The following is a 24,900-nucleotide window of genomic DNA, read 5'->3' on the forward strand; positions in this document are numbered from 1 at the left end:
CATTTACACGTTCCCCTCTCACATGGAGATATCAGAGTTAAGGTCACAGTTTGAGTTCCCACAAGGTCTTGCGTCTTGAATATCAAGTTGGTCGCCGCCTACTTCTTGTCCCACCATGACAGGAAACACCAAATTTCCTTAACAATTCTTAGAGAAGAAAGTCCCAAGATGTTGGTTTATAATTTCATGTGTTTTGATTTCAATCAGTATCTTTTGTTCAGTTTTGTATTTTAATTACTTTTACTAACAGCTTTTACATAATTTTTTAATATTATCCACAGATGAGACGGAATATGAATACAGTGGCAGTGAAGAAGAGGAAGAAGAGGCATCTGAGCAGGAAGGAGAGCCAAGGTAAGAATATATTATCATAAAAAGCTTTTAATCGCAGCCAGCATACAATATATTTGTTTTGTCAAGCTGCAAACATGGTAACTTCTCTCAGTACAAGAAGCTAAACACGTCCATGTTCTTGTATGGGTCACACACAGAGCTCAGGGTGAAGCAGAAGATGCATGCACCAAATACTGTCGTAAAAAAAAAAAAAAAAATACAGAAATTGTAATTAGAGCATAAAAAATGTGTAGCAAACTCTTTTGTCTTTTCCCTTTTGTCGTTCTTTGTGATTAGAAGTGTGTGGCTTTGGCAGGAAAACCTCAACAGCAGCTTTCCAGTGATATGTAACTGTTATTTTATTACTTTTACAAAAATATTAGTGATGCCACTTAACGGCCTTCGCAATATGGAGAAATAAAATCTCACATCAATAAAGTGGAGAAATGACAGAACAGCTAGATAATGACATCACTTCACTGTAGTGCAGCATTTTAAATAAGGGAAATACAACACTGATATATCACACAATCGAAGCTCGATTATCGATTATATCGATATCAAGGCTCATATAATGATATCAATATAGTATTGATATATTGTACAGCAAATCCTCAACATCCTGATGTCGAGAGGTTGCAATGAAAGGTTTTCATTAGCTCTTCTTCAAACACTTTCAATAAGCTAACATCTGCCCTCCGTTTAGCTCCATCGTGAATGTGCCAGGCGAGTCAACTTTGCGGCGCGACTTCATCCGGCTGCAGCAGGAGAACAAGGAGCGCTCAGAGGCGCTGCGCCGTCAGCAGCTCCTCCAGGAGCAGCAGCTCCGTGAGCAGGAGGAGTACAAGCGCCAACTACTGGCGGAGAGGCAGAAACGTATCGAGCAGCAGAAGGAGCAGCGGAGACGGCTGGAGGAGGTAAACAGAAATTTGAACTGAAAAATCAACGTGAAAGACAGTGTAAATTCGAAAAGTCTACAAGGGAAATTAAGTATATATATTTATATATATATGTGGTAATTAAGTTGTCAAAAAAATGCACAATAAACAAAATTTAAGATACATTTCACTGATAGCATTTTTGGAAATTTTTCTACAGCTATCGCAAAAATGTAATTATTGTAAATGCTTTCAGCCATGATTAATGTGAAGTAAAATCTGATATTGTTGCAGCTCTAATTGGAAGTTCCTTTCACCCTGCCTTAAGCAGTATATATATATATATATATATATATATATATATATATATATATATATATAATTTAGTTTAGATAGAAAAAAATGAAAACCAGACTTTTTTCCTATCTAAAAATCTCATCAGCTGAATGATAGGTCTCTATAAATGTTGTTATGAAGCTGTCCTTAAATCTACAACAGGCGATCTCACCAAATGTTTATACAAAAACGTACTTTGCTTGAACAGTCTCCTGTTTAATTTAAAACCATATCTAAAGTGTATCTAATATTTATGAAGCAGCACAGTATCGCTCCCAGGAGTCACACTGTAAGTTAGAAAAGGACTAAAAATAATCCCGTTTCAGAAAACGATGTGAGTTATTTATGAAGCTTCAGACAGCGAGGAGAGCTTCCCCTCTGAGAGAATGACCTCACCAACACTGAGGAGATACAATGAATCTGAATATCTTTAGTAGTTTTCTTAGTAGTTACCTTCTGTGTTTATCCCAGTTTACAGACTGACTTTAATGCAGGAAAAATGAGATATTACAGGTATATTGTGTACATAAAACTACCAAAGGGAACTTCCAACCAGTGCTGCAACAATATCAGATTTTACTTCACATTAATCATAGTCGACAGCATTTACAATAATCATATTTTTTGTAAATAGTTGTAAAAAATTGCCATTAATGCTATCAGTCAAATGTATCTTTCATTTTGTTTATTGTGCATTTTGGCAACTTAATTACACTCAAAGTGTAGGAAGGTGGAGTGTAGGACACTTAACAGGCACTGGATTATTTTATTTTTTTAAAATCACATTTATCTTCAATACCCTGACTTTAAACACACTTTAAGCACTTCTGCTGCTCTAAAAAATCCTCTGGAGGTTAAAACTAAATAAAAAAGTATTATTTGCTGAATAAAACGCTTAATAAATTCTTCACATACTGTTTACATACAGTACAGTTTTTGAGTGTATTTGGCTTCACCGCTGCGTAAAATTACTAAAATGACCTAATGATTCATTAGTTAGTCAATTAGCCACTTAGATGATTGACTGAATTTTAAAACCAACAATTTCTAGTTTTAGTAATGATTTAGTCATTTCACAAGTAAAAATAAGGAATATTTTCAGTTTCAGCTCAGTGTCACTGTAAAACAAATTCTATAAGTACTTAAAGATTCAATTTACAGTGTTTTTCACAAAACAAGCAATTAGACACTCCTCTGAAACTGTGATGCACATTTTTATGATAACTATTTTACATTTACGTTATTTATACCTACAGGAAGATGCCTATACTTATAAATTCTTGCATTTTTTCTTGTGCATGTATTCCATTTCCAACATGGTCTCACAGAAATCTGTGAAATAGCCACGGATTTCGCTTAACTCAAAATCCGTGGAATAGCCACGGAATCGCTCAAATTTCTGTGAAACTGACACGGATTTGGCTACAATGCAAGTTAATGACAGTCATATCCCGTGGCTATTCCAACATACAAAGTGATTATGTACATTCACTGAGTGAATATTTAGAAAATAAAACATATATTTCTCGCTAGAAATGTGATCAAAATCCATTTTTATGCAGAGTCAAAATATTGATTTTTCACAAAAAATGTGAGAACTGTCCGCCATGTTTTTTGTTCTGACCGCTGGGACCTTAAAAGTCACGTGACTTGGAACAAACCAATAGCCACGGGATATGAATGTCATTAACTTGCATTGTAGCGAAATCCGTGTCAGTTTCACGGAAATTTGAGCGATTCTGTGGCTATTCCACGGATTTTGAGTTAAGCGAAATCCGTGGCTATTTCACAGATTTCTGTGAGACCAGGTTGTCCATTTCCCCAGCTTTAAGAAATAAAAATGTTCTATGGTGAAAACTGCTGTGGGAAAAGTCTGTCTTCTAAGGATGGGTTAAAGGATTAGTTTAGTTAAATTACACACATCTCACTAACCTCTTGTTTTATAGAGATAGTTTGGGTGTAGTTCGTCTGCATTTTGTGGTATTCAACTCCAGAAAAACTTCACAATCCACAGTCTTTTCATAGAAACAATTTCTTTAGTAGAAAGTATACGTCACTGACTAGAACGTCCTTTTAAGGACAAACTTTGGCCTCAAATAAACTCCAGTGGCCGACAGTGGAGAGCAGTCAGAGGATGCAGTCAGGTGACGTTTATACGTGTGTATATATTATCTCCGTGTAATAAGATTAGAGACTTTTGACCCGGAGGTTTAGTGGCTAGATTTTTGCTCGATAATTTTATATAATAGACTCCAAAATCAATTTTAGGCTGCAGTGGGTAAAAAAAATGTAATTGGTTTCCCCCGGAGGTAAACCCTTTTAGTAATTATCCTTTATCTGTGTGAGCTGTGGTCTGCTTCTATTAGTGTCTGCTCTGCTGCTTCCTCCTCACTTCTCTTAAAGTGAGCAGAGAGTACAGAGAGATGATTATAAATTTGGACACAAGTGGACTAAACTAAACGCTCAGGGAGGAAAGGAGAGGGAGAGAGACCTAAATGCTGCAAGAGGGACTGACAAAGACGGAACAGAGCTACAAGATATAAAACAGTTTCAGTGTGGAGATTCGCTTCACATCAAAGGTGCAAGACAGAAAATAGTTTTATCTCTACAGCCACAGCTCCAGGCTGTGTTTTTGATTCATGACGCTGCTTGTAGATGAATCAGACAGTTGAACTGGAGCCATGTGAGAGAAATTCCACGCTACATGTGCTCTCCTGTTGTGATACACGACCTCCTGAGGAATCCTGAATGCTGATCGCTGGTATTCGTACAAACACGTTGCGTCATGATACCGACACCAACATCCTGCCGCTCGCTCTCTCTGCACCTTTTCACAACACGCTGATGGACACAAATCAGTGTAATTTCTTCATCTGTCTGCTCAGAGGGAAAAGTATCAGATAACTGCCTGTCAGACTTAAAATATTACTCTAATTACATCCTAATGCGGGCTGGACTTGTTGACATTCTGACTTCATCCTGTCACTTTAACTCATCCACGTCTGTATTTATTTACATGTCCTCGACGTGGACAGCTGTCCTTTGTCCTTCTCGTGGAAACACATCACATTGCAGTTTGCATCATTTGAAGCTGAAACATTATTATTAGTTAGCAGGAGTTTTTAAATCAGTCGTAGAAATTACTTTCATTATTATAACATGAGACAAACAGGTGTTAAACATTTAAACCAATAGATATCAGCCAGTTAATTACTTAGCCTACTTGAAGAAAATTATTTATTATTTGTTTTCTGAAAGGTCTGGGTAAATATGATGCATTTTTTTTTATTTGCTGATTTGTTTCCAGAAAAGAAATCTGAACATTGTATAAAGCCAGGTTCCAAATTCTTGTTTCAATTTCCTTTTTCTTTTTTCGACATGTTTGAGTAAATTTTTGGGTACATAGATAGGAGTATGAGAAAAACCAAATTTTAAACAAATTGCCTTTAAATATATATATGAATTGAAACATGTAATATATTTTGTAAGACTCCACAGGAAGTCCACACTTTACTTATGTTCAGTTTATTTTGTTTTACAAGGATTCTGACATTTTATGTTTAAATGCAAATCAGGCTTTATGTAATGCTAACTTTCAGTGAATTTAGGAGAAATGTAGTGACAAAACTAGACAAAATGTAGTAAAATAGACAAATCAAAACAACAAAAAACAACAACTGTAGTTTACCTGTAGTGTCTCACCTTAATTGCAGGTTATTTCTAAAATGAGGTGAAGAAACTTGAGAAAACAGGCAATTAGTCGACTTCACCTCGTGCATATTACCATTTTGTTTGACCGCAGCCCAAACAGAACAGCTCACAATCCAAATATGTATTTATTTACTACAACATATGGCAAGGAAAAGTAGAACATTTTAACATTTTAGAAGCTGGAAACAAACCATAAAGGATCAATCAATTAAAAAATAGTTGCTGTAAAATGTTGTGAAGGGATTAATGGACTCATGCTTTCAGCTTTAATAATGTCCTCTGAAAATCACAAGAAAAATGCATTAAATAGGTCAAACTCCTGTTTTTCTGTACGACTTTCTCTGTTTGTCTTGTTTATATTTAGCTGGCCTGACCTTACAGCAACAACAAGTCACAGTGTTGTTCTGAGAGAAATAAAAGTGCATGTAGGCCACACGACTCACGATCTGACTTTGATACACTTATCTGCGCTGTTGAAATCATAATAATCCTGAAATCATGCTCTGAGCTCTGAGTCACGTATGACTTGACAAAAAGTGAGAAGTAGGACAGCATCAGTTGGGACATGAACCGGTTTCTCCACCTCCTGTTTCCACCTGCAGCAACAACGGCGCGAGCGAGAGATGAGGAGGCAGCAGGAGCGCGAGCAGCGCCGGCGCGAGCAGGAGGAGAAGAGACGCGTCGAGGAGATGGAGCGACGCCGCAAAGAAGAGGAAGAGCGCAGGAGGGCCGAGGAGGAGAAGAGACGGGCCGACCGGGAGCAGGTACAACAAAAAAAACTCTGCGTGTTTGTGAGATCCTTTTAAAAAGGGATCAACAAGTGCACATGTGGCAATATTAAAAGTTTATATCGTATTTATGTGCTTATGTTTATGCAGGTTACTTAAACTATAGTGATGGACATTTTTTATGGACTTTTAATGGTTTTGTTTCAAGTACAACAATTTTATTATTATTTTTTTGGTCTCTTGAGTATTGTGTTTTTATTTTTATTTTTATTGTATCATGTTACAGTTGCCTTTTCTGTCTAAAAACTTGTGCAAAAAGTGGGACTATTTTCTTTTTAGTTAACTGTGTTAATATTTTAAAATTCAGTTTTAAAAATAAAAAATAAAACATTTAGATTTGCTAAGAAAACTTGTAGTTTTCAGGAATTACTTCAGGAGAAAAATGCAATTTTAACTAAGTAACCATGAAGTTGGATCATAAAGATTGAGGCTTGATGTTTATTTGACTTATTTAATGTGTATTAGATTTTTCCTATGCATGACATCATGGTTATAGTAAAAACAAAAAGATTTTTTTTTACACTTTGAGGTATTTTTTAATAAGAAAAAATTGGTCTAATTTGTGTTCAGTCTTACAATCACAAAATCAGGAATCCCTGCTTGTTGTTGCCACATTTGTGCAGCATTGTGCAGACCCTACTAATAAATAAGATGCTTTATCTGTAGATGAAATCTATTCTAAACATATATGTGTTTTGATTGACAGGAGTACATCCGCCGTCAGCTGGAGGAGGAGCAGAGGCACCTGGAGATCCTGCAGCAGCAGCTGCTCCATGAACAGGCCATGCTGCTGGTGAGTGTTTGGCTGCTCGCTCTAATCCCAGAAACATCACATTAACATTTATTTTTCCTCACAATAATTCAACTTTATTTCTTAGTATTGGCCCTATTTCTCCCTCCTGCCCTTATTTCCCCTTGCCTCTTTAAATCTACAATACTCGTTAATGTTATTTCCATCAGTTTCTGTGTCCCCGAAGGTTAATTGTTAATGTTTCCACATCTCCCAGCTTATTAAACTTCATAATGCAGGTACTTATTATTCCTCAGTTACACAAACTTTCCTGATTGAGTTTTCCTTTCTGATCCGAACTGAATCAAGTTTTGGGACTAACTTATGATTTTTGTAGCTCAGCAGGGACACATTAACAGTCGAGGTCCAAGTGAAATAAGTATTCTCAGGGTTTTTTCAGCCGGGGGGAAGTCGGGCAGTTTACAGGCCCTCAGTGATGATGATGTCATCAACAGGAACCCAGTCATCCAACTGGAAGAGAGGGTTTCCCCTGTTTTTATCCCAGATGTTCCAGGTCTTACGCAGGTTATTTTAAGGGGTTTGTATGACTTGATGTTTTTCATTTTTAGAGGATTCTGCTCCTCTGGGATGTTACAGAGGATACTCAGATAATGGAAGGATATGACCACTTCATATCTCCACTTCCAGGCTTCTCACACACTCCCCGGCTCTTACAGTCACCACTGATAAACTTTAGCACGAAAGTTTCCTTTATATTATTATTGGTTTTGGTCAGATTAACGAGAATAAATCGTATACATCTCATTTAACAAGCTCTTGCTGCTTTAGATGTGGCTTCTGACAACGAGAACAAGTATCATAACATATAAAAATCATTACATTTTTAATAATTCAGCGGTTTAACGACTTTTGACCAAAGTTAACTTCTCTAACAGATGTGCAGTTTAGATGGTAAACTTAATGTTTGACATTTGACAAAAAAAGCAATACCACAATTCTGGTAAGAATCCACAAAGTTATTAATATTTGGTTGAGAGCCTCCCTACGACTTGGGATTTCCACCGGGCGCGGAACGGCCGCAGAACGGCAGTGTAGCGAGCATAGACTGTATAGCGAGCCAGCCGTAACTTGCAAGATAACGAGAACACGCGATAATCCTGAACATACGGGAGACCGCGAGATGCCGTGATAAACTGTGTATAAAGTAAACAACAACAACAACCAACAGCTTACTTTGCTTCTCTGACGTGGAAGATCTGTTGACCTGACCATCTATCCTTATAAAAACAATGTGTAATGTCATAAATGATTGTATGATGTTCCACTTCAACAATCAGTCTCTTGTCGTCCGTGTCGCCGATCCTCTGAGACCCTTTGATTGATTGATTGCTGATCTGATGCCTCGGTCATAACATAATGTTGATGTGAAGTAGTTTTAGGCTGCATGAACTGCGTATTGCGTTTTATTTTGAAAGGGGGCGGAAGTGTATTACGTTGATTCTGAGTCGGACTTCCTGTCTGGTGCAATCTGCTCTGTTGAGATTTACGAGGTTTAGCAGCGGCTCGCGGAGAAAATAGAAGTCCTACCTAATGCTCCCGCAGCGGAGCGGAGAGCCGCGGCTGACACGTTGCTGACACGTTCCGCAGCGCGCCCGGTGGAAATGCTGTCATTGATTAGAGTGGCAGCGATCAGCAACGGCGACCGCGGCGCAGCCGTTCCGCGGCCGCTAGAAACACTCTCATTTAATTTCTCACTCCTGATTTTAAGCTTAATTTGTTAATGGAACAATCATTTTGTCACCCATTAGTAGAACCTGCTGTGCTGTGCTGAGCATTCATTCTATTGTAATTTAACCTTAAATGAGACATTTAACACTGGGGAGTGAAATAAATATGATCCAACTACAAAGTAAAATTGCATCCCCACATCTTTATCATCTATAGAGTGCACAAAAAGCAAGTTTTACATTTTTAAATGTACTTTTTTATTTATTTATTTTTTACAGTAAATCTTGCATTAAATGTATTACAAATCTACAAAAGGAAACATTATAGGCCCTCAGATAACTGGAGAAAAAAATAGATATGAATACACAATATATATTGGACTGATAAATGATTAGCTGATAATGGGGAATTCATATTATTTTTATATATCAATCAGATAATTAAATCATAGCTGATAAATGTATTTTACTGAGTTAAGTTTAGCATCTTCACAGTCTGATACAGCAAGTTGTGGCGTGCAAAGTTGGTTTAAAATCCACCAATAAACACATATTTTGAAAAAAAAACATATTATACATTGACATGTCTGATTTGGCAGATTAGGTCATCGTATTTGATTTAAATTCTTCGGCAAAATGCTCTATATAGGCCAAAATATGTTAGTACTGTTTTTTGTTTTTTTTGTTGTGTCAACAACTGTGATGCTGGTTAATATTTAATCATACATCTTTGCTTACTACATCTGAGCCTTTCTCACCCAAAAGTCTGCATAAACTACAGATTATGAATTATTTGTTATTTTATAGGCCTTGAGAAGCAGGTTAATTGCAGATTAATACAAAAACAATGTTGTGCATCCCTAAAAATAAAACCCAAAAAACCCTTTTCCCTTCTCTGAGGTCACATCCTCCTCTAATAATTTCCATACAGTCCCTCAGCTGCAGTTTAGGCCAAGAATCTCATGTTGAGGCATTCAGTTTTCTGCTGACCACATCAGAGGTTTGGAAAATGAGCTATAATGAGAAACAGTGAACTGTGCAGATAGAAGAAGAGCGTGCTGACTTGTAGCTTTAATGCATTTCTGTCTTGAAAATCAGGTGGACTTGAGACTTGCAGGTATGAATGTTTTTGGATCCGACAGTGAGTTAAAGCTGCTGCGATGTCATTAACCCTCAGTGTAATAGAAACAGTACAGCCTGCCCAGCGTCTCTCTGTCAGAGGTTTTGGTTCATCATGCCCCTCCCTGTACTCAGGAGTATAAATGGCGGGAGCTCGAGGAGCAGCGCCAAGCCCAGAAGCTCCAGAGACAGCTGCAGCAGGAGCAGGCCTACCTGCTGTCCCTCCAGCAAAACCAGAACCTGGATAGTAGCAAAACCTCCCAGCAGCAGAGCACCAAACCCCCGCAGAGCGTTGACCAGGACAGGATAAAGCCCCCGCAGCAGAACCCTGAGTCGGATACGACAAAACAGTCACAGAGTGCCGACTCTGAAAGTCCAAATCACAGTCTGGAGAAAACTACAGAACCCAGGCTGCCCGTCGCTGACCTGCAAGGCCCCGCCCCCAACTCTGAGCCAATCAGAGAGGTGAACCCTCGCAGCTCGTCTCACTGACTGCTGTAGAACGCTTCCTCTGCTTGTGTGAACTCACTCCCACTGCTCTGGGTGTGCGGTGTGTGCGTGGTGATGGCTCGCTGCTGCTGGTGTGTGGACGCTTTGTAGACGAGCTCAGTGACTAGAACTTCTCAGTGTCTCTTTCTTAACTTTTGAATCTAATAATTTAACATGTCCATGATCCCAAACACGCTCATGTGAGTTTGTTTTCACGTTGGAGGAAGAGTCAGCTGTGACCTGAGCAGCTCCTCCTCCTCCTCCTCCTCAGGGAGGAGACTGCTGCTCCTCTAATTAGCCTCACTGTTGTCTTTGCCACCATATTAATGAAGTTACCGTAATAATGAGCCACCTCATTAGTCCTCAGTGTGACTCTCTGTCTCTCTGTTTTTGGCCTCCTGCTGTTGCCATTTAACACCTGGTGGGAGAGGAAAAGCACAGAGACATAAACCAGATCTAAAAGCACCAAAATGCTGCTGTTTTTAAGGGTATTTGAACTCTTGCAGGCAAAATAAGGCTGCAAAGTGTATCGAAATTGTTCAATGCAAAATGTGCATAAAAATATCACTTTAAACTAAATATTGTGGTGTTGCACATATATCCTGACCTCCACATTATATTCTACTGACTTTAGAAAAGATCTTTGTTTGGTACGGCTTCATGCAAAAATCCCACAAAAATATTTTTTTGTTTTCAATATAAATTAGAATAATGATGTAAAAATGACCATTTGCTCCAATATCGCAGAACATATCACTAATTCAATATCTGTCAAATAATCAAACAATTATTATTATTTTTTAATTGTCCAGGCCCTAATGCAAAGTCATACAAGTCAGTAGGTTTAATACAATTTAGGCTTACCGCAAAGCTCTAATATGTATATATATACACACATACACACACACACACACACACACACACACACACACACACACACATGTATATGTATAATTTTTTTTTAAAAATCAGATGGGGAAAGAAACACAAACAGTTGTATGATAACTCCTCAGTTATTTGAGTGAGAAAACTAAATGAAATTATAAAATTATGCATGCACAGTTTAACAGTGCAAAGAAAAATTATTAAAGCCTTTTTCAGGAGCACTCCCCTTTAAATAAAGTGGGTAATTTGGCTGAACTGTTGCCTATTTTACAAACACTCTGCCTGACCTGAAAAAAACTCTGGTTACATTATTACCAATAGCCGAATCACTATTTGAATCTAATTGATCCAGCAGCTTGGCGTATTAACTTGTCACGACCCTGAAACTGAAACTCTCAGCTGACTTGCTGCAGGATGACATTTAATAGTGCTTAAAAAAAATCCAACTAAATGCCGAGCAGCTCAGTTAAAGTTCCGCTTAAGAGCAGCAATTTTCAAATTAAGATTGGATTATGTTGTTTTGCAGAACAAAATTAGGGCTTGCCTACCATTAACTTTGACATTTAAGACTTAAGAAAAAAAAAACCTCTTTCACAAACAACTGCAGTTTTGAATCCGTGTCCTGGACCTCAGTGTGTGTCCTAACCTTCTGTTTGAATGTTTTTCTCTCCACGTTAAAAATGCATGCCACTCTCTGCAGGTCTTGGTTGCAGTGATGTGGGAATATTGTGGCAACAATAACACTGCTGCCCTTGAGAAAGTACTTTGTTGTTCCTGCTGGCGTGCCTGTTTCAGCAGAGGACTTTCTGATGTGCTTGTACGACCGCTGGTACAAAATGGTCTGCTCTGCGGCGGGAAACTAACAAACCGTAGCACCCTAATGGCTTCTGTCCACTTACTCTCCTGTTAATGTCCTCGTACACGTTGACCTGAGCTCTCTCAAACCGCCGCTAAAGCTGCTGTCCTTCATTTATGTGCGTCTGTCCTCTTTAGGCTGATGAGCGATACCGGAAGAACATCCAGGGTTCTCCTCAGGCGGCTCAGACCAAACCACCGCAGCCCCCGGTGCCGCCACGCTCCGAGTCCTCCTACCCCAACGGGAATGCAGCATCTGAGGCGCCCGCCATGCACCGGCCTGTGGAACCACAGGTACCCATCATGTCCTCAAACCCTTCTCCCGTCCTCTTTAATTCTTCCTTCTTTTTTACTTTCACAGCTCTTGTACACAGGCAGCATTTCGAGTCATTTGCCCCTAGTTAAAGTCTGCTGGTTCTTCTTCTTCTGCAGGATTTGACCCTCTGAACCCTCTTTAAAAGATCCAAAAAATACACAGTTATTCATAGAAAGAAACAGTAAAAACAGGCATTATCATAGAAAATTTATAGACTTCCAAAGTCTTTTTCAAAAGTCCTTGAACAAATTATTGGTTCTGCAACCAAAATGAAGCTTAAAACTGTGATATTCAGTCAAAATCACTTTATTCTACATATCTTATTCAAAACATCTCCAACAATAAACCGTTTCAAATAACTAGATCCTGTGAAGTCATGATTGATTCTGCTGAGACGAACGGTCAGGTGATGAATATTCTGAAACTCCAACAGAGCTGCAGGCTGTTTACACAGAGCTGAGAGTAGTGGTCAGGAGAGGCTGGAAGTAGAGTTTGTAAAAATGTAAATCATTTCATATATATATATATAACATGTAGAGACCTAATTTCTCTCCCAATATCCATGACACTTGTGGGCACTTGGTAAAGTGTTGTTTATGTAAACTCCATTTGATCAGAGAAATTCAACCTTTGTTTTTTTCTTTTTTCATGATTTATGTCATTATAACTGTGTTATTATGCACAAAAGACATTTTTAAGTTGTTCCCACTTCTAGTCATGATTGTGCTGATTCCACAGAGCTGCAGGATATATGTTGCAGTGAAATACAAGGCCACAGTGAGTAAAGTGTAAAAATAGCAAAAAACGCCCTGAAACTGCTTGGGGTTCACAGGGTTAATGGTCAAATCGAGGGATTAAGGCTGGGACTAAAGTTAAAAAAAACAAACAAACAAAAAGAACTGTATGCTTCTGTCAGCTCCAGATGTTTGTTTAATTCTGTTCACAAAAGAGGGACAACATTGTGGGAGAAGTTACTTAAAAGCTCCTCAAACCAAAAAGTAAACACTCATGGAGTCATATGACAAAAGCTACCTTGCTGTTTCCTTACATGTCCTTTCCATACGATCTGGAGTTACTCTGTTGTGGATTCAAATTAAAAGCTTTTCTACTGGCAGGTTTTATGGTGAAGTGGCTACAGGATATGTAGACGTAAATACTGAGATAAAGGGCCAACTGATAACTTTTTGAACAGTCTAGACTCAGCAATTTTTCTGTTCTGAATTATTTTTTGTTAGTGGGTCAGATTATTATGTTTAGAAGTTGACAAAGCAGATATAGGTAGGGTAGAAGTTAATGTAGAGGTGCATGCTACAAGTGCTGTTTGTAGGTTTACTGCCTGCCCACGTCCTGGGAAGTAATATTTGAACTGGTAAGATTAAAGAGTTTTAGTACTATTATATAATGATGATAAAGTATTATATATTGGTATTTAAATATTGCTAGACTTTGATTTAATTTTTGAAATCTTAGAGATGTTCCAGTACCATTAAAGTACACTTATATGATCTAGTTTGACCATGAGTCATGACTGATAAAATTTAAATAAATCTAGAAATTAAAAAAAAATATATAGCTGTGTCCACAAATCAGCCTCCTCTCATCTATCTCATCTCTGTTGACAGCTGCACACGTGCATTACTGATCAGGCAGGGTGTACAAATCAGGCAGCGAGTGACACCTGTTGTTGGTGTCCCTGTGTAGCTTAAATGAGCTGATAAGTAATATGATAAGAGTGCGAAGACTTGTTGATATTCAATCGAGCATTTTAGACTTTATATGAGGCATTTTCGATAGCGGTACTGGTCTAAAACTTGAGGTCAGCTTGGCTGGGCTGCACACACTGGCAGTCTTTTCTTTATGGTTGTAAAAACCTGCCATTTCTCCTGTGTGAGCCGGCCAAAATCTGATTTTGTTTAGAGGATGCTGTCGGCTTCACGCTGCCAGAGTGTGGAGGCTCATTTGCCGTCAGGAGCGGCCTCGCTAACAGTGAGCGGATTTATGGTGCCGTCATTCACTTGGCAGCATTCACCACATGCTACCAAGTGAGCTGGAAACCTCGTATCTCCAAAATGTGTGTTTATTTGAAAGCAAGATAATGTTTTTAGCTTCCCCTTCCTTTTCTCTCTTGACTCTGAATGCTGCCTTTGTATTTGCCTTTTTCAAATCTTTTCTTATCGTAATCTCTCATAAAGGTTTTCTCTTTCAGGTGATTTAAAAAAAACAAAACTCTACTCTATGCTCTCACTCTTTAGTGTGAAAAGCTTTGTGTTTTCTTTATATGTGAGATATTTTTAGTAGTTGTGCTGCTTTTCTGTGATTTCCTTCTTCCTGGATTGTGTCTGTAGCTTAACTCTTTCAGGTTGTTTCCTCCTGATAATGGATCTACCATAAACTCCTCTTGACTCTCTTCAACTTCAGGGTTGTCATCAATTCTCTTTCAGTTCACCCGGTTTATTGTGTAACTTGCATTTAATCTGCACATCTAATGACAGGATGCTCATTTCCAGATAGAAGTGCTTTTTTATGACAACACAAAGCCAGCGGTTGTTGGTAAAAGTTTTATTTTTATAAAAGAAAATCTCCCTTTTTACTCAAATTTCTGTGGAATGAAAATGAAATGATCACAACCCTGATTATATAGTGTTCTCCCATGATTAACTCTTTGATTGACAGGTTGTCCTCCCACTCGTCAGAGCAAACAAAAGCACTTTCATCAAATGTGTAATTATTTCAGGCACTTTTTTCCCCCAAAGTGTGTGTGTTTGTGCGACCATGAGAGTTTTTGTTAGGTGGTATGTTTCGGGGGGGTTCGTGCGTCTCTGCTGCTGCACATACTGTACCTCCTCATTGTGTGCTGTTGATGAAAAACATCCATAATTCATGGGCACCCAGATTTGCAGCAGGGTGACTCAGACAGAATATTAGTCATCTTCCCGGCAAAGAATTCAACCCACTAAGTATGAATAATCACAGTTCGTTGAAGTCAATCTGTGTTGAATATGTCGCACAGATTAAATTATACAAAAATGATGCTGTAACTTTGTAAAAATGGGGGTGATGATGTAATTCATTGGTTCGTTATTGAGCGTTTGCCATAATGTTAAAAGTGGATTAATCACTTTTCTCTCATTATCAGCTCAGTTGTGTTTTAACATTGTAACAACACGCCCATACTTCACTTTGTTCCAAATCAAACTTGGATGGGGTAACTTTTATTGTTATTGCAGGAGTTAATAGACATTTGTTTAAATATCATATTCTTTATACTTGTAGCATTCCTGCAAAAATGTATATGTTTTACAGTGGATTACTTTATAAAAAAATAAAAAGTAAACTTTAAGGTCAATAAGTAAATAAAACAACATTAAAACTGGAAATAAAAGAAGATAAAGAAAAAGAAAAAGAAATAAATGGAGTAGTGTCTCATAAATACATACTTACATATATCTACTTTCACATAAATAATGAGGGCAAAAAAAGTAAATAAATCCTTTTTTTAAAAAAAAACTTTTTCGCAGGAGTTAATAGACATTTGCATTTGTTTTCATATTCTTTATACTTGTAGCAATCCTGCAAAAATGTATATGTTTACAGTGGATAACTATAAAAATGAGAGTAAACAATAAGGGAAATAAGTAAATAAAACAATAATAAAGCTGTAAGAAGATAAAAAAGAAAAATTAGTAGATTATTACATACATGTATACACACAAATACATATCTACATTTACCTGAATAATGAGGGGAAAATAAATGGGATTGGTTAATTTTGAGTTCTTCTGATTAGAGTTAACTGAATAAAACTTGAATTTCCAAGTGGCAAGAAGTCTGGATGTATTCTCTGTCCAAACTGGACGTGTTTGAGCTCTGGTTTTATTGAAATTACTAAACCTCGGAAATATCTCAATAAGTGTAAATAAAACCAGGTTTGGATGTTCGGATGTGAACCGCAGCGCCTGGTGTCAAAGTCTCAATCTTTCTTCCCCCAAACGTCAATGTGTGCATGCTGAAGGAGCTGTATGTGGTTCTGCCTACATGTTTGTCTGCATGCCGGCTTTGTTAATGCAATTGATCCTAATGTTCGGCACTGGTGGTGGAACTGAATCATCCTGAGACTCAGGTTGTCTCACCCTAAACATGAAAAATGTCCAGCCGCACTTATTTTCCATCTAAATAAACTTGATGGGGGACTACATTTGAAGCAGAACTTAAGCTAAGACTTGTCCTTTAATTCAAAATAAAAAAATTGCAGAATAAAACATATTAGAGATCTGTAAAGATTTTTTGAGAACTGTCTTAAAGGAATACATAATATATATACTTCATCTGTAAAATGGCCATTTCTATAATCAGTTACTCACCCCGTTACCTTGAGGTCTTCAAGAAAACAGTTTTTCCTGCATGCTTCCATAGCGAGCCAAGAATCTGCAGAGAACAGAGTAAATTCTTTATGAGTTAAAGTAAATGGGGGCAGCGTGTAACAACAGCAAAACGATATTAAACACCCATCTATAAACTGTCTCAAAACAAAACTGTTGAAACTTGTGCAAGACAATGTGAAGGTGTTTTAATGGCACTGCAGGAGCTTTGTGACGATTTGTTAATGGGTGTTTTTATATAGTTTTGCTGACTTTAAATGTTTAATTTAAATTTTTTAATTTTTTTTAAAACTTTTTAGATTGTTTGTTGACCATAGAGGCATGCAAGAAAAACTGTTTTCTTCAAGGAAACACGGGTCTGAAATTGTTATACAGATATACAGATGGATATTCATTCTAAAACTGTTTTTGTTTTATTTGAAAATGAAATATTTCTTTTCATTTGTTTTCTAACTTAATTTACTCTGACCCAGTACCATATTTACTTACATACTTTACTTACATGTCTGACCACAAGTGTCCCCTTTATTATGATACCTTGATTATTTAAATAGACCATGTGGTTGCAGAGATATACTCAATTAATTATGGGCATGTCATTTTCGAGCGGCGAGAGGCTTGTGATGAAGAGGTCAAATCAAGGTTAATTTTTTATCTTCTCCATTTTAAATCGATATTGAAAAGATCAGAAGGTCTTAAAAGTGATTAGTAAGGCTCTTATCAGTGCTTTTATTCTATACCCATCTCAATATAATTTAAACAGGATCATGAATTGGGAACGAATAAAATAAGAGTCTCACCCATTTGTCTCAGGATCCATCAGCTTCATCTCTCCATCCACCATCTGTGCTATTTGTTGTTACTTTTTGTCTTCATTTTTTCTTCCTGTGTTACTCTCGGAAATCAAAAGTATGACATTGTTATGATTAAAACCAGGTACCATTGTACCTGTTAATGCTCAGGCTGCCAAAAAAGTCATTAAAAATGGGGAAAATAGTCCTCTTCCTTCCCTCCTGACCTCCTTTCTGCTCCTCAACAGGTGCAACATGTGTGTGCTTTGATTCTGAGAGTCTTTTTTTTTCTTCCTATCACACTCTAAAATTGTGGTTTCTTTAGGGGGACTGTCACAATTAAGAGCCTTAATGTTAAACTAAGTGCCACAGTGGCCAAAAGGTCTCCAGGATTTTCAATCTAATCAAACACAGCAGCAGATTTCACCAGTAAGTTTCTTCTCTTGGAGCCAAAATATGATGTTAAATCAGCTGCTCTGGTGCTGAGCAGATCCAAAACTCAACATCTGAAGCCAGCTGGCGCTTGTATTCAGTGTTGTTGGTTTTAAATGGTTCCTGACTCGTTGTCTAGAATATTAACCAGAAGAGCTCTGGGCATGAAAATCGCTGAAAGAAAAAATCTTCCAGGAGCAATGTTTCTAGCCACTTTCAGACATGGATCTTATTCTGTAAATTCTCTAAATGGCTATTTTTCATGTCTGAGTCACTTTAACATAGAATTCACGACAGCATCCTCTCTGACCCGTAACATTTCCGTCCTCCATCACCTCCAACACGGAACAAGTCTGAATTAAATGCCGTAAGATTAGCATAACAGCTGCAGCAGCACAAGGTTTAATACATCCAAAGAGATTAAACACATGACTTGTTCCCCCTCCTGAAGAGCTCTGTAATAAATCTATTACTTAACGATAATCCCTGAAATTTCCATCCATGCCAACTGGAGGGCTGATGTTTATGAATAACGAGCATGTAAGCAAATGGGAATGAGGGCCAATGTAATGACTCATCATTCTGCGCTCATGTACGGTTGAAAAAAGCAGCATAATTCACTCTAAATAAGATCATTTTTATCCATCTCACTGCTGGAGCTGAGCCCTTTTGCACACCTGCATTGTTTCTGTTTGTGTAACAGTGCTGTCCTATCTGAACGAAGCCAAAACAAAGACCTCATTTTGAATGACTTGAGAAAGTGTGAACATATTCTGCATTTTCTGCATTTTTTCCCAATAGTTTACATGCAAATAATTAATTGATTAATTAATGAACAGGAAGATAATCGATTTTGATATAGCCGTCTGAAAAACATCTTAGCCAACATTGTGATTTAAAAGCCCCACACCTACACCTGCTTAAAAAGTAACAATTCTGATTTATTTAATGATGCACAGCATGATTTTGCGAGCGCAGCTGAAGGTGCACACATTTAAACGTATTAAATATTTATGGAAGACACTTATATTTACAGTCTATGTAATACCATAATGTCTGGTGAAATAATGAATAAGATGACAGACTCCTTTTATTCTTAATGGTGAATATTGGCCCTGTAGGTCTTGATTAGTTTGGATGACCTGCACTGATCATGTCATCGTCCATCAAGATGTTTCACAGGGGACATCATTATATGCTAACTTGATAGACATCGCCCAACCCTATTGTTGATAACTAAATACTCATTGCAATAATATTTGATGCAAAAGTGGCAGAAAATACTGTTTTCAGTATGTCAAATATAGAGATTTCCTGCTTTAGGAATCATTAGTTGCAGCTCTAGCTAATACACAGCTCTATAATTCTTCACAGTCCATGTCTGAAATGGGATAAAAGCTGAGTTTTCCTGAAGGTTTTTGGCTCCAATCTGACAGCCCCCTAAAGAAACCCCTCATGAAGAGTTCCCTGCATGCAGACTGACCCGACCTCCCCTCGATGTGTTTCTGTTGTCTGTAAGGTTCGTTCCCATCTGGCTGCTTTAAAGAGCAGCAGCGGCGTGGCCTCCGCTCCCGCCCCGCCTGTCGTGTCACGGTCGCACTCCTTCAGCGAGCCACTCCCCTCTAGCTTTGAAAACCTGCACCTGCGCAACAGCCAGGAGCACCATCACCCTCCATCCTCATCACCATCCTCCTCCTCCTCATCATCATCATCATCAATGCCTGCACGCACTGACCCCCAGCCCCACCCCCAGCATAGGCCCTCGTCTTCAGAGGAGGTCCCGCCCAGGGTAAGAGCAGGAGGAAAAGTCTGGCAGCGTAGTGTCTCCTCCCCAGAGATCAAACTGTCATTATCCTGAACTGTTCAATTCATTACTTTAATAGCTTCCCACCCTTTGCTCGATTCTTTATGCCATCTATTATTCATTTATTGGATTTTCTTTTCTTGTGGTGCAGAAAGAAAGAAGCTTGTAGTGAAATATAGAGATATTTAATTAAATCCACATCAAATTAACATAAAAGTTTTTGAAGTAAGTGGTTCTACCTTTCCTGAGAAAATCACATATTGCTGTGAAACTTATCCTGCTGATGCACGGAACACCCAGAGGAAGAGGAAGCCAAGATTCCTCTGTGTGATATGAATATGTTTTGACATAAAGGGAGGCAACTATCTGTCTGTGTCCTCTGTATAACCCAGTAACAATACTGAACATGAGGACCAAATGAGACAATCTGTGCCTTTTTCTAAACTTTGACTGTACGACGACAACAGGACATAAAAATAAAGGCCAAAGTAGAGAAACATGAGCAAAGGCGAGAGAGTTCTGCATTTAGAAAACAGTGTTTTCCACCTGAATGTATAGCTTGTCTGACTCTATGTCTAAGTATAGGAAAGACGATGTGGTTAAACCCACAAATGTGGGCAGTCAGAACCCAAAAGAGTCAGAGGAACGATCTAAATTCAGTCCACGGAGCCAAAGTTAGACGCCCACCAGAAAAAGTAACCCTCTGTTATAAACAGAACTGCTGCCATGGACTTACTGTAACTGTGTAGTTTATCAGCATAAACACAAACACCACGTAAACAAGAGTTACAAAAGTCCAGAGATGCATGTCACTAGAAAGGTTCATTAACATCAGTCCATATCATTTTCATATTGCACCTAACTTAAAAGAAAAGCAAAAATAATGGCTGCTTTGAGTTTTTTTGGCTGCTGTGACTGGACGTTCTGCTCTGTGCTGCTCAGCTTTGGATGCTCCCAAATGTTCTGCTCTGGCTTTACTGTATTCACACGTGACTGTGGAAGGTGATCTGTGACTTTACAGTGGCGCTCTGGGACGTTGTAGGTGGTGAGGAGTGGTTTTAGTCTAGCTGCCTTGTTTCAAACAAATCTGGTGTTGAACAGGATTGTGTGAACCAGGGTTGTGATGCTTCTGCAGAAGGTTTTGGGTTGCCGTATGTTTTTGTATATTTTTCTGTTTCTTATTCGCTGCACATTCATGCACAAACTACAGAGTGTTTACGTGTGAGCTGGTCACTGTCTTTATCACAAAAGGTTCCTGTAAGGACTACATCAAGGTCCCCAGTATTGTCAAGGCGAGACTCGCCTCATCATCAGGGCAACGCCGCACACGGCAGCCACGCTGTGCACCGCACCACCGCTAGGTAAACCAACACAAACCGTCTGACTTTATCATTCTGTTGTTTTTATAATATAGTTTGTATGGTGTAACATTACTGATGTATTGATAAATATAATGTTATATAATATAACTCTTAACCCTCTAAACCCCAACCAAAGTATGTTTTCTTTAAGAAATTGCCAAAAAATAAACTGTTTATCGTAGAAAGAAACTGTAAAATAAGGCATTGTTGTCAGAATTTGAACTTTCCAACGGTCACTGAACGGATCATAGGTTACAAAAGTTTCCGTTAGAATAATTAACCAAAACGAAGCTTAATATTTGTGTTATTTCTGTCAAAATCACTTTATTCTACATGTCTCATTTAAAACGTCACCAAAATTTAACTGTTTGGAATAACCAGTTCCTGTTAAAAATTCTGCGACAAGAATGACTGATTCTGCTGAGATGAATGGCCACATGACAAATATTCAATGAAAATATGTTTACACAGAACACAGAGGAGAGGACAGGAGAGGTTGTAAAAATGTAATTAGTTCAATATGTATAGCATGTGGAGACCAATATATTTTTCCAATATTCATGACCAATTTAACTTTTTTATGATTTATGTCATAACTGTGTTATTCTGCACAAAAGACATTTTTGAGTTGTTTGCACTTCTAGCCATGATTGTGTTGATTCCTCAGAGCTGCAGGACTTATAGATTCTATATATTGCAGTGAAATACAAGTCCACAGTGAGTAAAATGTAAAAAAAGCAAAAAACTTCCTGATACTGCTTGTCGGGGTTTAGTGGGTTCAGTATAACAATTATAAATATAGTTTGGCATGAGTGAAATATATGAAAACTGTGTAGGATACAAAACAAATCAGTAATTTTGCTTAAGGTATTAGTAGTTGTGATTAATTAATTGACACACAACAATCTGTAACATAACATTTGCATCACATTACAGATGAAAAAAAATATATAATTTAAGTAGAACTGGGCCCAGAATATCGCCTTGCGGGATTCCTCTGGTCATTTTAAGTATAATATATTAGTGCAGCTAAAGTTTACAGAAAACATTTTATGGGAGCTGAATCAGTCGAGGGCTCTGACACAAATGAGATGATAAGGAACTAAATCTCCACAGTGTCAGTTTGTCAAAGCCAGACTGCTGTTTTTCAACGAGGTAATTAAAAAGACATGAAGAGGAATGACTTTCTCAAAGACTCTGGCAAACAAACACTTGCCTTGTTTGGGGATGGATCACACACACACACACACACACACACACACACACACACACAGGACTGTGTCTGTACACTCGGTGCCTTCACTGTCCGCTGCTATAGTCTATTGTTTATGGAGTTGTGTGGGAGGGTTTATGTAATCGTGCTCGCTGTCTAACCTTGTGCTACCTCATTACTCGTGTGTGTGTGTTTGCACGCACATACACTTTTCTATTTCCAAACCCACAAAACTTCTCATGATATTCTTTGCAGTTCATCTCTCACCCTGCAGCGTTGCATTTTTTCTCCAGAACAACATAAAGTCTGTTCTTACTGTACTGTTGACTAGCATCAATAAGCATTTGTATTTCTCAACATGGACTTAAAATATAATCTATCTATCTATCTATCTTTTAATATTCATGTTTCTGATATACAGCTTTTTGTAATTTTTGAATCCATATTTGATTCACTTTCATATCATTTTTAACCACAAGAGGACGATTTAGATTTAATATTGACCCAAATATGAGCTATAGACACCACAAACCTGACATTATCTTTTTTTTTTTCAGAATAAACCCAATGTTTGCAAATAAAATCACACGATACAGTGCATTATATTAAAATATTAAACATATATATATGTATATATTTATATATACACATATATATATATATATATATATATATATATATATATATATATATATTAATAATATTAAAATAAATTCTACATTTGTTTGTATATCATGTTCTTCATACTTGTAGCATATGAGGGACAATAAATGAATACATTAAAAAATGAATAAATGTGCAAATGTAAAAAAAGTGAAAATAACTTAATAAATAAACGAGAATGTAGATATAATAAATAAATAATTACAGAAAAAATGAATATATATATAAATAAATAAATGTATAAATTAATTAATACACGTGGAAATGTAAAAATAAATGTGGAAATACATTTTTAAAAATTGAAAATGCAGATTTAATGAATATATAAATATAGAAATACCTAAATTATAAGACACATTATAAAACTAAAGCTTAGTTCTACATTTATTCATCTTTTTAAATTTATTTTTTAGTTATTTCTACTTGTGTAATTTCTTCGTCCCTCATAGTAGCATTCCTCCAAACGTTAATGTTTTATAGTGAGTAACTAATGACAGTAAATTGAATTTAAACAAGGTAGCTAAAAGCATGAAGAAAATAATAAGTAAATTCTTTGCCTTGTCTTGACTGCGACTGTTTGTTGGCTCCACAGTGCAGCAGAGCCTCGTCTGCTGTGGGAGCGAGTGGAAAAACTGGTTCCCAGACCGACCAGTAACAGCGGCAGTGGGGGCTCCAGTTCCTCCAGCAGCTCCAGTAACTCGAGCTCTCAGCCCGGTTCTCACTGCGGCTCTGGAGAAAGGTTCAGGGCCCGCTGTGAGTCCACACACACTTTTAGCATACATGGCAGGGGGTGGACGAAATAACCGAAACACCACCTTAAAAATACACTTGTGCAATCTTTAGTTAACAAACTTCAGGTGGAAAAATGTTGGGATTTGCAGATTTTTTCATTACTTTTTTTTAGAATTGAACTGATCTTTTCACCTCCAGCCTCCTCCAAATCTGAGGGCTCACCCCTCCAACGACCAGAGAATGCTGGAAAAAAGCCAGAGGAGAGGAGGGACTTGGTCAGGCCGAGCAAACCAGCGGTGAGAGTTGACCCGTAGCTGATTAGCCAGAACTGTAGCTCACTAGCTGGGTTAGATGTAGAACTAGAAGTCTGTGTGTGTAAAGTCATAGTAACATGATGGGATGCCACTTTGTTTGAAAGCTGGAGCTTGCCTGATGGATTTTCCTTCTTGTGTGAATGAAAAAAGGCCCATTTGGACTGTCATTTGATCTGCTGATGTGATAATTGTGACTGAGCTCTCTGGCTGAAGGGTTTTCTGCACTTATCGCTTGCTTGTTTCTCTCCACTGGTCTCTCTGCCCGGGCGGTGGCCATCTTAACTCATCGCCTCCTCTAACCTCCTTAAGGAACTTTACGTTTTCTTCTTCACTGATATTCCTTTTCCATCTCTGCAGCTCTAATAATTGTCTCATTGTTCAGATTAATTCACTAACCTGACCTGCAGTAGCTTGAAGAGCATCAGCTGTTTATGACATCTCTTTCCTCGCTTCATATCTCGGCTTTGCTGCTCTCACGTTGGCTTCTCATTGGCTGGCGTGCCTCTGTAACCTCTTCCTCTCTTGCAGCTTTCTGTTTCCTGCTCTACCTTTTTCAAAGGAAGAAATTTTACCTCGTATTAAAATGGCACCGATGAGCAATGGCCGAAAATTCCAACAGAGAGAGAAAATCAGAAATCAATTAGATAAATTTACCTTTCAGGACCTGACGGCTCTGGCCAAGGAACTGCGTGCAGTGGACGACGTTCGTCCCCCAAATAAGGTGACGGACTATTCATCCTCCAGTGAAGACTCAGACACCACCGATGAGGACGACGATGAAGAGGTGGACCAGGAGGCAGGAGAAGAGTCGACCTCCGGCCCTGAGGACTCCAGAGCTGTGTATGTATATGAACCAGTCAGGGTCCTCTGAAACAGATCGGTGTGTTTTACGCTGAAGTAGGTAACATTTAGGGTTTCGTAACTTCAAGGTATTCTTGAAGTTAACATCTAGTTCTATATTTCTATGCTAAATATATTTGACCTTATCTTTGGTTTTACTTGGCTTTGTTTAATTTATGTTAC

At 37.9% G+C, this 24,900-nt stretch overlaps 1 protein-coding gene across 1 annotated transcript in view; it reads left to right on the forward strand.

Moving 5' to 3' along the window:
* The window catches only part of LOC131979378 (mitogen-activated protein kinase kinase kinase kinase 4-like), a 138,071-nt gene that overhangs the window by 95,310 nt on the left and 17,861 nt on the right, over positions 1–24,900 (forward strand). Inside the window, exons 11-21 of the mRNA XM_059343335.1 lie at positions 282–354; positions 1,040–1,250; positions 5,861–6,022; positions 6,753–6,839; positions 9,779–10,108; positions 12,011–12,166; positions 19,310–19,579; positions 20,846–20,955; positions 23,424–23,584; positions 23,762–23,859; positions 24,539–24,717. Coding sequence (XP_059199318.1) covers positions 282–354; positions 1,040–1,250; positions 5,861–6,022; positions 6,753–6,839; positions 9,779–10,108; positions 12,011–12,166; positions 19,310–19,579; positions 20,846–20,955; positions 23,424–23,584; positions 23,762–23,859; positions 24,539–24,717 — 1,837 coding nt within the window. The remainder of the gene's footprint in view (positions 1–281; positions 355–1,039; positions 1,251–5,860; positions 6,023–6,752; positions 6,840–9,778; positions 10,109–12,010; positions 12,167–19,309; positions 19,580–20,845; positions 20,956–23,423; positions 23,585–23,761; positions 23,860–24,538; positions 24,718–24,900) is intronic.

The sequence above is a fragment of the Centropristis striata genome, chromosome 10, assembly GCF_030273125.1.
Source record: "Centropristis striata isolate RG_2023a ecotype Rhode Island chromosome 10, C.striata_1.0, whole genome shotgun sequence".
Classification (NCBI taxonomy): domain Eukaryota; kingdom Metazoa; phylum Chordata; class Actinopteri; order Perciformes; family Serranidae; genus Centropristis; species Centropristis striata.